The sequence below is a fragment of the Arabidopsis lyrata genome (assembly GCF_000004255.2).
Source record: "Arabidopsis lyrata subsp. lyrata unplaced genomic scaffold ARALYscaffold_228, whole genome shotgun sequence".
Lineage (NCBI taxonomy): Eukaryota > Viridiplantae > Streptophyta > Magnoliopsida > Brassicales > Brassicaceae > Arabidopsis > Arabidopsis lyrata.
Genome location: NW_003302392.1, coordinates 1 through 12,137, shown reverse-complemented (window position 1 = coordinate 12,137; position 12,137 = coordinate 1). Strand labels below are relative to the sequence as shown.

Sequence of the window (12,137 nt, the reverse complement as noted above, 5' to 3'; positions counted from 1 at the left end):
ATGTTATAAGTTTCATGGTTTCAATGGACGTGAAATTTATTTGTCGTTGAAACTTTGTCCAGGTTAAAAGTATGAATGAGAACCTCGTCTGAGAATATTGGTTTAGTAAGTTTTATTTCTATGATTGTATTAATTTAATACTCGTGATATATATTGAAACAGCTGCTTCGCCTAAAAGTGATTATGAACCTCTGGAATTGTCCTGGACATCAGGCTATCCAAATACTCTGTTCTATACCTACCTTTATTTTGCAGTTGCGAGCAGAAAAATCAAGACATCCACAGCACAATCTCTGAATGAATTTTCCACCACCATCAAAGACGGTGTGTTGTGTTCATCTTTACTTTGTTAGTTGACTAGCTATATTCTGAACCTTGATTAATACTAAAACTCACAGTTATCCATTTTCTCTTGTTAATGCAGTTCACGCCATAGAAAGCATAAAATCAACGTATAAAGTGAATAAGGTTTGGACTGGTAATCCTTGCTCTCCAAGACTATTCCCTTGGGAAGGTACTTCTAATTACCAAATCAAGTCCCTGTGAGTCATTCATTTCAACCAGACAATAACCAATTTTTGTAATCTCCCTCAAGGATAATTCTGTTGATGAGCTTGTTTTTGTTTTTTTTTGATGCGAGAATGAGTCTTAGTACAAGTTGGTTACAAGGACCAATAGCCGTCTCATTTAGAAATCTCTCCCTTCTTGAGTCATTGTAAGTATACAAAGGCCACCCTTACTCACACACTTTCTACCTCTTTATTCACATAATACAAGAGTAGTGTGAATTGTTTCCCCAGGGATTTATAAAACAACAACCTAAGAAGGGTTGATAAAAGTCAGAATAAATGCTGAAAAAAATGAGTGTTAGTTTCATAGTGTATTCAGGAGCTTATTCAGGACCACTTCTGCCTTGGGGAAAGACAAGGTTCACATGTAGCATTACAAACAACTTCGAAAGTGACCGGTAAAGGAGGGTTTGGTAAGAACAGCAAAAACATTAGAAATCGAAATCAGATAAGTTTAGACATTGTTTTATGGTTGCTAAAGTGTAAAAGTTTGCAGGTAGAGCTTCTTTTCACAGTGCATCAACGAAACTTAGCTTAGTTTATTGGATACTGCGATGATGGCTACGAGTACATGGCTAATGGCAACTTACAACACTAATTTTTTAGTACTTACGGTTAAGGTAATTTGATTTCACGGTTTGTATTTCATACCCGCTTTTTTAGTCGTTATAAGTTGTTTGAAACTTTGTCCAGGTTAAAATTTTATAAGTATAAATCAGAATGAGAAGCAAGTAAAGCACCTCGTCTGGGAATATTGGTTTAGTAAGTTTATTCCTTTGGCTAGAATTTGGTTGTATTAATTTTATCTTACTCAAACTCAAAATACATAACAAAATATTTATTTTTTTAGGAGCAGCAAAGAATTTCAATTTGGAGATGACTTGGTGTAGCCAAGAACAAGCAAGCGGCTCTTGGATGATGTAACTGAGTTACGGTAACTATCTTTTACCTCTCATAAAACAAAACACAAACACAGGCTACACAGCCAAAAAAAAAAAAATTCTTACACTCGAAACATTAAATTTTAAAACACAAACCCACGAAAACATAAAACACACAAAACAAAAAATCCACGTGCACACAAAAATGCAGAAACAAACTTTACAACTTCACGAATCACGATTACATAAACTCCACAACGATCACATAGAGTTTTGCTTCCTCTACAACACAATTTTGATTTTGATTTTTTCACAATGACTTGTATAATTTTAACTCAATTCTTCTTGTTTTAATATTCATTTTCCAATGTATTTTGAGCGTCAGTGAACTTGTAAAGTTTCTTGTTATCAGTTATTACATTTTTTAAGTTGTTTTTTTTTTCTCTAGAATTTGTAATTAGGATATCATTGTTCTTGTTGTAATTCTTGTGTGAGGTTTTGCGTAAGTGTCTAAGAGTATCTAACCAAGAAGAAGGTTTCAGCAAAAGGAACAAAGAAAGGTCACGAGGAGCTCACGTGACGTCTATGCAATTCAACGTAGGACAAAGGAGTAATTAACCTATGTTTAAGCTCAATCTCATTTGTCTCCTTCCTCTGTACGGAACAGAGCATGCGAGAAAGAAGAAGAGAGAGAGACAGGTTGTCTTGTATAAAAGGGAGTAAGCTGAGATGTTTTAGGGTTAAGAGAGCAAGAGAGAGGCGGCTGAGTTTATAGCTATTCTCTGTGTAACCAAGAACAGAGCTTTCTAGTGGATTTCCGAGTAATCTCGGCGAGACGTAGTGTTTCCAGTTTGGAACGTTGTTGGATATGGGCTTCACCCACCAAGAACAGAGCTTTCTTTTGCTTTCTCTCTTTTTTTTTGTGTGGTTGTGGTTCGGTGGAGAAGGAGATGTGGTGAGAGGTTTTTGGTTCGGCGATTTGAGACCGTGGTTCGGTGGAGGAGGTCGTTCGGTGGTTTGTGACTCGGCTCGGCGAGAGAAGCTTCGGCTGGTTCGGTAGAGAGCTCGGTCCGTGGTTCGGTGGAGAGGAACACGGTTCGCCTCACAAGTTTTGGGAAGTTGAGCATCTGGTTCGGTGGGAGAAAGGAGAGAGGAGTTCTAGTTCGACGTGGAAGCTCCTTCGGCGCGGTGGCTCGTTCGTCCCGGTAGCTCGTTCGGTGGTGCACTTGGTTCGGCGAGCCGGTTCGGTGGTTCGTGGCGACGGTGGTTCGGCGAAGAGCTTGGTTCGGCGCGAAGTTGAACCGGTGAGGAGCTTGGTTCGGCGGGAAGGTTGGTTTGGCGCGAAGTTGAACCGGTGAGGAGCTTGGTTCGGCGGGAAGGTTGGTTCGGCAAGAAACTTGGTTCGGCGGCTTGCGACGTGGAGAACGGTGGTTCGTTTGTGCAAGTAGAGGAGACCAAGAGGCGGTCCGTTCAGAGAACAAGCTTGGGTTTGGTCATTACGGCGGTGGTTTTAGCGTGAACCGGTTCAAAGAGGAGGGAAATTGTGTGGATCGTTCGTTGTAACCCGCGACTTGTTTTGGTTTGACGATGGATCGCGAATGGTTAGGTATGAACGGTGACGTAGCGAACCAAGGAGTTCACTATGGGGGAATGATGAGTTTGGCTTGTCAATTGAGGACTTTGGTGGTCGCGATTTGGCGGAGTATTCCGGTGAAGTTGATGAAGGAGACTTGGGAGAGATTGACAGTTTATTGGGAATGGTTCCCGTGGTTCCCAACTGTGGCATCGGAAAAACTCTGAGCCAACTTGAAGAGCATCGTAGATTCGATGAGTCGAGAAAGAGCGGTGAATACGGAGGCGACGAAGTTATGGAATGCAAAGTTACCGCGAACCCTGTTGGAGATGTTTGGAAGAGGTCGGTTGTTTTGGGGCTTTGTTGTCCAAAACAAGCTGCGCTTGGCATCGGATCGACGTCGGTTCTTGTTGCGCGTGATGGCGGGAAATCGTTATGCACTGTAGAGAGGTTAACCGATTTATTCGAGCAGGGAGTTTTTCCCGAGGATTTGGCGATTATGGTGCCGAAACCGCATCGGCGTCCTTGGAATCCTCCCAAAGGATATATATGCGTATACGAGGATTACTTCACTGACGGCCAACTTCGCTTTCCTCTCCCAGATTTTCTCGTGCAATATTGTTTTCGACGGGGGATCGCTTTTTCTCAGCTTTCTCTTGGTTTGGTTCGCAATGCAGTTGGCTTGATGATGTTAGGGAACGACTGTGGTGTAGAGGTCGATACCGATCTTTTCGAAGAAGCTACTAGTTTCTCTGTTATGGCAGATAACCCGGGTCTTTGTCAAGTGAACGCCAGGTCGAGTCACAAGATAGTTCATGGGGTGAAAAGTAAGGTTGTCGACTGGCGGCGATATTATTTCTACGTGCAAGTGTCTGAGATTTCGGCTCCGGCATCTAGCTCTTCTCTTGCTACCGAGTGGAACTTGTTTCCCGGTAGACTTTATTTGGATACGACTACATGGAGTGAATGCTTGCATGGTTTTTGATCGTATTTTGTTTTCTGTCTGCAGCGCATGATCCTCGACCACGTAAAGCTCGCAACGATATATCTGTGGGTCTACGTGCGATTTGGACGAGAGGATCCTTGTTTTGGCCAGGAGTTATCAAGTCGTCTTGTATTCGTACGTTCCTTTGCTAGTTCGTTTGTTTGATTGTTTCGCATTCGTTCTCTTATACGAAAGTGTTTTGCAGGTTCACCGTCACGTTTGGAGATGGGGAAAGCGAGCTGTCGATTTCCGAATTATTCTGACTTATTCGGGGTGAGTGGTATAGTGCCGAGCGAGACTGAGACTATCCAGATCGATGAAGAGCCGGAGCAGGGAGTTGTGCAGCCGCAGCTGGTGGCTGAGCCGCAGCAAGACGTAAGTCTTGACGTTTCGGGGAGAACTGCGGTCGTTCCTGGCCGTCGAGCTGTTAGCGAGGACAGGGCGGCTAGGGTCTCTGCTGCTCATTCCGGGAAGAAGAAGGTGTCAGGTTCGACTAACGAGGCCGCCTTTCGTGTTCCCCCCGATGTTGATGTTTCCTTACGTAGGCAGCCCCTCCTGAATATGAAATGCTGATTTGCTTTGATCACTGCATCGTTACTAATGCATATGCCCAGCTATAACAAAAAAAAAAAAAAACAAAAAAAAAAAAAACAAAAAAATCACAAGTATACTTAACGCAAGCTTTTTCGAACGAGTCCGTTTCGACGATCAACCAGCTCCCACATCGTCAAATTACAAGTATAAATCAACGACAACATACTTACCACGAACGAGCTCTTTCGAACGAGTCCGCCTCGACGATTGACCAGCTCCCACATCGTCTCCCTGGCCAGGAGTTCGATTTAAACGCGTTCCACATGGATGCAGTGGCGAAATAATCCACATCCTTACTTCGGTAAGGACTAAAAGCCGAGCCAGTCTCGCATTAGCTAGCAGGCGGCCGAATCATAATAAGCCAAGCTCCGGCTTGCACGTTCTTGCCGACCTCATAGCACCCACAGGATAAGCCGGACACCAGAACCGCACCTATATGGTACGACTAGTCCGCCTAGTCTACTTTCTACTAAGCTCATCGTTCCGGCTCAAACGTATACATGATAAGTCAAGAGACGTCTTGCCCCACAATACGTTTCGAAACTAAGCTTAAAACGCCAAGTATACCTCGCACAAAAATCAGCCGAGAATAACCTTGCATCAAAAATGACAAAGGCACAAAAAGCTTCTCTCAGCACGTAAAAGTCAAGCGACTAGACGGGATAAGCCGAGCTGCAGATCGCACCTAGTCCACAATTACAATGAGTACAACATAAAGAACAAGCAAAACCAAGAATAAATTGAAAACGTCATCAATAAAAAGAAGCTGCCGCAACCGCGAAACAACCATAGTACATTTAAAAATCCGCAATACAACAAAACCCAACACGGGGCCAACCGTACATAATGCCGATCCGACAAGCTACAACAAGCTAAAAAGCCGGACAAAATCTACGAATACTAAAAGAAGAAATAGCAAACATCAAATTCTCATACTCAAAGAGATCACCAAGGCACCAGAAACCTAAGCACCATCTCCCTCCACTCCAGCCTCGGTCACCTCCACCGGTGCATCATCCGCCAACTCCGGAAAAGGAGCAAGATCATCATCGCAAAGATCGGTAATCGTTAGCGATTCAACCGTCGCACGCCATTTATGCTTATCAGCTTTAAGTGCCGCCATCTTCTCATCCGGAACTGCCAAGCCGTCGGCGATAAATTTCTTTAGGCACTTCCGAGTACCCGTAGCTTGGCACTGCATGAACAGAGGATCTTGCGCGGCTCGACAATCAAGGATGTGCTTCCTTAACCTCTCAATTCGGGCAGTGTACTTGGTAATCTTTTCCTTAGCCCGGTTTCGTTCATAACGAACAGCAGAAGTACGCGAGTCCCTTAGCCTAGTCTCCTCGGCAGTAGCCTTCTTAAGCTGTGCCGTAAGCTTTTCGACCTGCTCCTCGAGATTTCCGACCTTTCCTTTTTCTGAGTTCAACGCACGCAACCGATTTTGCGCAGAAAAACCTACGGTCTTGTTCTCCGCTTTAAGGGCGACCGTTTCCTGTTCAAGATCCTTCGCTCGGCGATCGTAAAAATCAACAAGAGCATTTCCGGCACTGATCGACTGAGAACAACAACAAAATCATTCGAAGAACTCAAAAAATAAAAAGAAGAGAAATGATAAAGATCTGTCCAAATGGAAATCCAACGAACCTGAATCTGCTTGCAAGCCCAAGTCTGATAAAGATTCATCCCCAGGAGAGAATCAACGGGAGGAAACTCGTGAGGAGATCCGTACACCTTGCTTGCGAAGTCACCACAAGAACTCCTGCTAACCGGAAATGGTTCGTTTTTCTTCTCATAGTTGAAAAAGAAAGAATAGTCAACTCCCCGGACCTCTTGAGCAGAACTCCCCCGTTCTCGTACGATACCAGAAGACTCCCGCAAATGGCCTCCATGAGAAACCTTCCTACGTAAGGAAACATCAACATCGGGGGGAACACGAAAGGCGGCCTCGTTAGTCGAACCTGACACCTTCTTCTTCCCGGAATGAGCAGCAGAGACCCTAGCCGCCCTGTCCTCGCTAACAGCTCGACGGCCAGGAACGACTGCAGTTCTCCCCGAAACGTCAAGACTTACGTCTTGCTGCGGCTCAGCCACCAGCTGCGGCTGCACAACTCCCTGCTCCGGCTCTTCATCGATCTGGATAGTCTCGGTCTCGCTCGGCACTATACCACTCACCCCGAATGAGTCAGAATAATTCGGAAATCGACAGCTCGCTTTCCCCATCTCCAAACGTGACGGTGAACCTGCAAAACACTTTCGTATAAGAGAACGAATGCGAAACAATCAAATAAACGAACTAGCAAAGGAACGTACGAATACAAGACGACTTGATAACTCCTGGCCAAAACAAGGATCCTCTCGTCCAAATCGCACGTAGACCCACAGATATATCGTTGCGAGCTTTACGTGGTCGAGGATCGTGCGCTGCAAACAGAAAACAAAATACGATCAAAAACCATGCAAGCATTCACTCCATGTAGTCGTATCCAAATAAAGTCTACCGGGAAACAAGTTCCACTCGGTAGCAAGAGAAGAGCTAGATGCCGGAGCCAAAATCTTAGACACTTGCACGTAGAAATAATATCGCCGCCAGTCGACAACCTTACTTTTCACCCCATGAACTATCTTGTGACTCGACCTGGCGTTCACTTGACAAAGACCCGGGTTATCTGCCATAACAGAGAAAGTAATAGCTTCTTCGAAAAGATCGGTATCGACCTCTACACCACAGTCGTTCCCTAACATCATCAAGCCAACTGCATTGCGAACCGAACCAAGAGAAAGCTGAGAAAAAGCGATCCCCCGTCGAAAACAATATTGCACGAGAAAATCTGGGAGAGGAAAGCGAAGTTGGCCGTCAGTGAAGTAATCCTCGTATACGCATATATATCCTTTGGGAGGATTCCAAGGACGCCGATGCGGTTTCGGCACCATAATCGCCAAATCCTCGGGAAAAACTCCCTGCTCGAATAAATCGGTTAACCTCTCTACAGTGCATAACGATTTCCCGCCATCACGCGCAACAGGAACCGACGTCGATCCGATGCCAAGCGCAGCTTGTTTTGGACAACAAAGCCCCAAAACAACCGACCTCTTCCAAACATCTCCAACAGGGTTCGCGGTAACTTTGCATTCCATAACTTCGTCGCCTCCGTATTCACCGCTCTTTCTCGACTCATCGAATCTACGATGCTCTTCAAGTTGGCTCAGAGTTTTTCCGATGCCACAGTTGGGAACCACGGGAACCATTCCCAATAAACTGTCAATCTCTCCCAAGTCTCCGTCATCAACTTCACCGGAATACTCCGCCAAATCGCAACCACCAAAGTCCTCAATTGACAAGCCAAACTCATCATTCCCCCATAGTGAACTCCTTGGTTCGCTACATCACCGTTCATACCTAACCATTCGCGATCCATCGTCAAACCAAAACAAGTCGCGGGTTACAACGAACGATCCACACAATTTCCCTCCTCTTCGAACCGGTTCACGCTAAAACCACCGCCGTAATGACCAAACCCAAGCTTGTTCTCCGAACGGACCGCCTCTTGGTCTCCTCTACTTGCACAAACGAACCACCGTTCTCCACGTCACAAGCCGCCGAACCAAGTTTCTTGCCGAACCAACCTTCCCGCCGAACCAAGCTCCTCACCGGTTCAACTTCGCGCCGAACCAAGCTCTTTGCCGAACCACCGTCGCCACGAACCACCGAACCGGCTCGCCGAACCAAGTGCACCACCGAACGAGCTACCGGGACGAACGAGCCACCGCGTCGAACTAGAACTCCTCTCTCCTTTCTCCCACCGAACCAGATGCTCAACTTCCCAAAACTTGTGAGGCGAACCGTGTTCCTCTCCACCGAACCACGGACCGAGCTCTCTACCGAACCAGCCGAAGCTTCTCTCGCCGAGCTGAGTCACAAACCACCGAACGACCTCCTCCACCGAACCACGGTCTCAAATCGCCGAACCAAAAACCTCTCACCACATCTCCTTCTCCACCGAACCACAACCACACAAAAAAAAGAGAGAAAGCAAAAGAGATAAGGAAGAAAGAGAAAGAAAGTTTACCTTTTGGAAAAGTGAAGAGATGAAAGTGGTAAAAGAGTAAAAGGAGGGGACATATATATAGAGAAAAGTGTCAGTATCACGCGCGTTTACCGAAGTAAAAAAAAATCCACAGTACAAATCACCGGAACGAGCTCCGCGCTCCTCGAAAAATGTGCCCACGGCACAAATCACCGGAATGAACTCCGCGCTCCTCGAAAAACGTGCCCACGGCACAAATCACCGGAACGAGCTCCGCGCTCCTCAAAAAACGTGCCCACAGCACAAATCGTCGGAACGAGCTCCGCGCTCCTCGAAAAACGTGCCCACGGCACAAATCACCGGAAAAAGCCATGCGCCCCTGTTTAAGCCAAATTAACATATATCCAATTCAGAAGACACGTTCACCAGATTCAAGAAAACTCTCGTCTGCTGGACTAGGGGGGGGCTTATTGTTGGATATGGGCTTCACCCACAAAATGCCATTTGGCCCAAACAAAGACCTAACTATTTATCGGGCCTGTTGTCTCTCCAATTCAGCCCATCAAGCTTGGAGGGTAAAATGGTAATTTGCTGTGGGAACAGAAGAGACCTTAGGTCACAATGATTGTCCTATAAATAAGACACTATTGGTAACAAGAAGATCCAATGGTTAATATCCAGAGGATCAGAGAATTATTCACAGCGTATACTTTCGTTCGTAGTTCTCTTCGTAAACTTTCGTTCGTTAGTCATAGTTCTTTGCGTATACGTTCGTTGGTTGTTCGTAGCTCATCGTCTGTACGTTCGTCATTTCTCCTTGTAACTAACCGATCTCGTTCGTCGTTAATAAAGAAGTTACTTCGTTCTCCCCGAAATAGAGAGAGGTTCTGCATAAAACAGTTCAAAGCTTCAAGAAAACCTTCAAAGAATCATCAACATCTTGTTTCCAATATTCTCTTTGCAATGTATTTTCTGAGCGTCATTAAACTTGAAACTGTAACTCATATATGCCTGCTCAAATAGGGGGCGAGCGGTACGACGGTCAAGGGTTCAATCCCCAATAATTAAAGCGCCTATTTTAAAATTTTTTTTATAAAAGTATTAAAAAAATTAGATTACAACATAAAAATAAAATTTAGAAGGGCCCATAATTATTTTTATTTATTTTTTTTAGTTTTAATAATTACTTTTTTAATTAAAATATTATACAAAATTGTTTTCCAACATGAAAACACTAAAAAGAAAAATTCTAAGGGTCTAAAATTTTTTGCCCTAGAGCCCATAAGAGTGTTGAGCCGGTCAATATATCACTAAATTTTTTATAAGAAAAACAAAGTAGATAATTCAATTTTAATCTATCGTTTCCCCTACCAAAAAAAAATTTTTAATCTATCGTTTCCATTTCAATCGCAAAACTAATCAAAATAATCACACTAATATTAATTACTGCTGCAATATCATTAATCACAAACTCACAGGTGTGTCAAACAGAGGAACCAGAAGAATGGAAAGACGAAACACTCCCTGATCCACGAGACCCAAAATACAAATCCGAAAGATAATTCCCAATATCCTCAGGGGCAAATCCGACATTCTCTAATAACCCGACCCGATACCTTTCACAAAAACCCGAATATCTCGGTATAATCATCATCCCCACAGACCGTTTAATCTCATCTCTCAATTTCGAATCCGGTACAACCCAACCGGTTTGCCTCTTATACGCTTCCTCAAACCCATCACTAAACCGTCTAATCCTCTCCTCCGCCGTCGTCACATCATCAGAAAGTGACGTCATCACCTCTCCCCAAACAATCTCCTCAAACTTTCCGGCGTACTTCTTCACCTTCCCTTCATGCTTCTTAACCCAATCCTCACTCAAAACCATCCTCAGATTCGACGATCGGACTTTAACAACAACGTAATTAACATTATTAATCAAAAACAGATACGAGAGAGCTACGTCGTTATAGAGACGAGACTTCGCGTCGATTTTGCAGAGTAAGAACAAAATCAGCCACGCGATTCGCGATTTCACCGGAGATGAATCACCGGAGCTTTCTTCTTCCGGTGAAGGTAACAACGGTTTCGAGATGATATCGGAGAGTGTATCACTGTAATCAGCGAGGAAGGCGATGAAATTCATCACATACCTCGTCAATTGATGAATTCCACCTCCGGAGATTAACGATTTCGACGATTCTTTCGAAATCGAAGATTCGAATTCATCGATCATCGAAATCACACCTTCTCTGAGATTTGCTAAACTTAAAGCGATTTGTGATCTGACGGTGGAGGTTGAATCGGAGCTGAAGAGTTCGTCGATCTTAGGCAATAGATCGATGATTGTTTGATAAACATCGAGAGTCAGAAAGATCTTCTCCGGAGATTTTCGACATTTCGCCATTTTTTCCGGGAAAGTAAACAAAGCTAAAGCGCTTTGTAATGTGATTTCTGCAAATGCAGATTCACGAATTGATGATGATGATGAAGAGAAGACGTGATCGGAGAGGATTCGTTCGCCGGAAAACAGAGTATTCACAGTTCTTGTTGTAACTCGTAACCATTTTCGTATCTTCTTCTCCATAACTTCCCATTTAAGTTTCTGTATCTGCGAAAACGTTAGATTCTCGAATCCAAGTTGATTTATCGCTTCGACGATTATCGATTTACGGATTTTCTTGTATATTTTAAAGCATTCTTTGCTATATCCGGATGATATCATACAATCCGCGATCATCTTTAAATCTTTCATGACATCGGAGTCGGAATCGGAAGCTTTTGAAGAACGGATAGAGACGGATTCGGGGTCGAGGTAGCGTCGATTTGATTTAAGAATGCGGTAAAACTCTTTGGAGAGATGATTCATGGAGATTCGCATTAGATTCTCGGCTTTAACGAGTTTCGTTGACGTTGGATTTACTGAGATTAGTCTTATCATACCGGAGTGTAAGTTGTTTACAGTGTTGATGAATCGTTTGGCTTCTTCGCGGTTTTCGGTTGAAAATAGCGATGAGATGAAGCAGAAAGAAGAAGCATCGACGAGTTCCGGTGAAATCCATTGGTTTATGGTAGATTCAGCGTCTTCGAGACTATCTTCCATTAGAGACTCTAAAAAGCTTTGGTGTGAATGTTGTTTTAGCTTAGAAGAAGAAGAAGAAGTCGTTGATAAAGCGAAGAGTACCATTTTTGTGTTTTTTTGTGTAAATGATTTCGTTTAGAGCAGTATTTATAGTGGATATGTTCTGTTTTTATGATTCTTTTGACTTGAGTATTTTTTATTTGAATTTATGTGTATAGAATAACAAAAACGTGTGACAATGACATGTTTCGCGTTTACATACTCATCGAATATATATATATATATATATATATATATATAGTAGTGTTGTGTCCCTTGTTTGAAAAATCGTTAGGCGCTAGTCGGACGTTCGGCATGGATCTAGCGATTAATCGGAAAATCGGATTAAAATCGGGGATTAATCGGGGATTAGTTTTAGGGTTATT

The 12,137-nt window shown here is 43.8% G+C and overlaps 4 protein-coding genes across 4 annotated transcripts; 2 read left to right on the top strand and 2 right to left on the bottom strand.

Annotated features, from left to right (window-relative positions):
- Positions 1-2,785: 2,785 nt before the first annotated feature.
- On the top strand, positions 2,786-4,609 carry LOC110226013 (meiosis-specific protein ASY2-like). Its single transcript, XM_021016451.1, has one exon. The coding sequence runs from the start codon at positions 3,208-3,210 to the stop codon at positions 4,006-4,008; it is 801 nt and encodes a 266-aa protein (XP_020872110.1). The 5' UTR covers positions 2,786-3,207; the 3' UTR covers positions 4,009-4,609.
- On the top strand, positions 4,027-4,609 carry LOC110226014. The gene is made up of 2 exons (XM_021016459.1): positions 4,027-4,143; positions 4,214-4,609. The coding sequence occupies exon 2, from the start codon at positions 4,234-4,236 to the stop codon at positions 4,579-4,581; it is 348 nt and encodes a 115-aa protein (XP_020872118.1). The 5' UTR covers positions 4,027-4,143; positions 4,214-4,233; the 3' UTR covers positions 4,582-4,609.
- Positions 4,610-5,358: 749 nt separating this feature from the next.
- Positions 5,359-7,989, bottom strand: LOC110226017 (meiosis-specific protein ASY2-like). Its single transcript, XM_021016468.1, has 2 exons — positions 6,916-7,989; positions 5,359-6,845 (listed from the first exon to the last, which is right to left on the bottom strand). Exon 1 carries the CDS (start codon positions 7,849-7,851, stop codon positions 7,051-7,053), a length of 801 nt encoding a protein of 266 aa, XP_020872127.1. The 5' UTR covers positions 7,852-7,989; the 3' UTR covers positions 5,359-6,845; positions 6,916-7,050.
- A 2,057-nt stretch (positions 7,990-10,046) lies between these two features.
- Positions 10,047-11,938, bottom strand: LOC9298782 (exocyst complex component EXO70B1). The gene has a single exon (XM_002862658.2). The coding sequence runs from the start codon at positions 11,815-11,817 to the stop codon at positions 10,114-10,116; it is 1,704 nt and encodes a 567-aa protein (XP_002862704.1). The 5' UTR covers positions 11,818-11,938; the 3' UTR covers positions 10,047-10,113.
- Between the last annotated feature and the right edge of the window lie 199 nt (positions 11,939-12,137).

Coding starts and splice junctions, on each gene's coding strand:
- LOC110226013 (XM_021016451.1), top strand. CDS start 3,208: ATGGTTCCCGTGGTTCCCAACTGTGGCATCGGAAAAACTCTGAGCCAA.
- LOC110226014 (XM_021016459.1), top strand. CDS start 4,234: ATGGGGAAAGCGAGCTGTCGATTTCCGAATTATTCTGACTTATTCGGG.
- LOC110226017 (XM_021016468.1), bottom strand. CDS start 7,851: ATGGTTCCCGTGGTTCCCAACTGTGGCATCGGAAAAACTCTGAGCCAA.
- LOC9298782 (XM_002862658.2), bottom strand. CDS start 11,817: ATGGTACTCTTCGCTTTATCAACGACTTCTTCTTCTTCTTCTAAGCTA.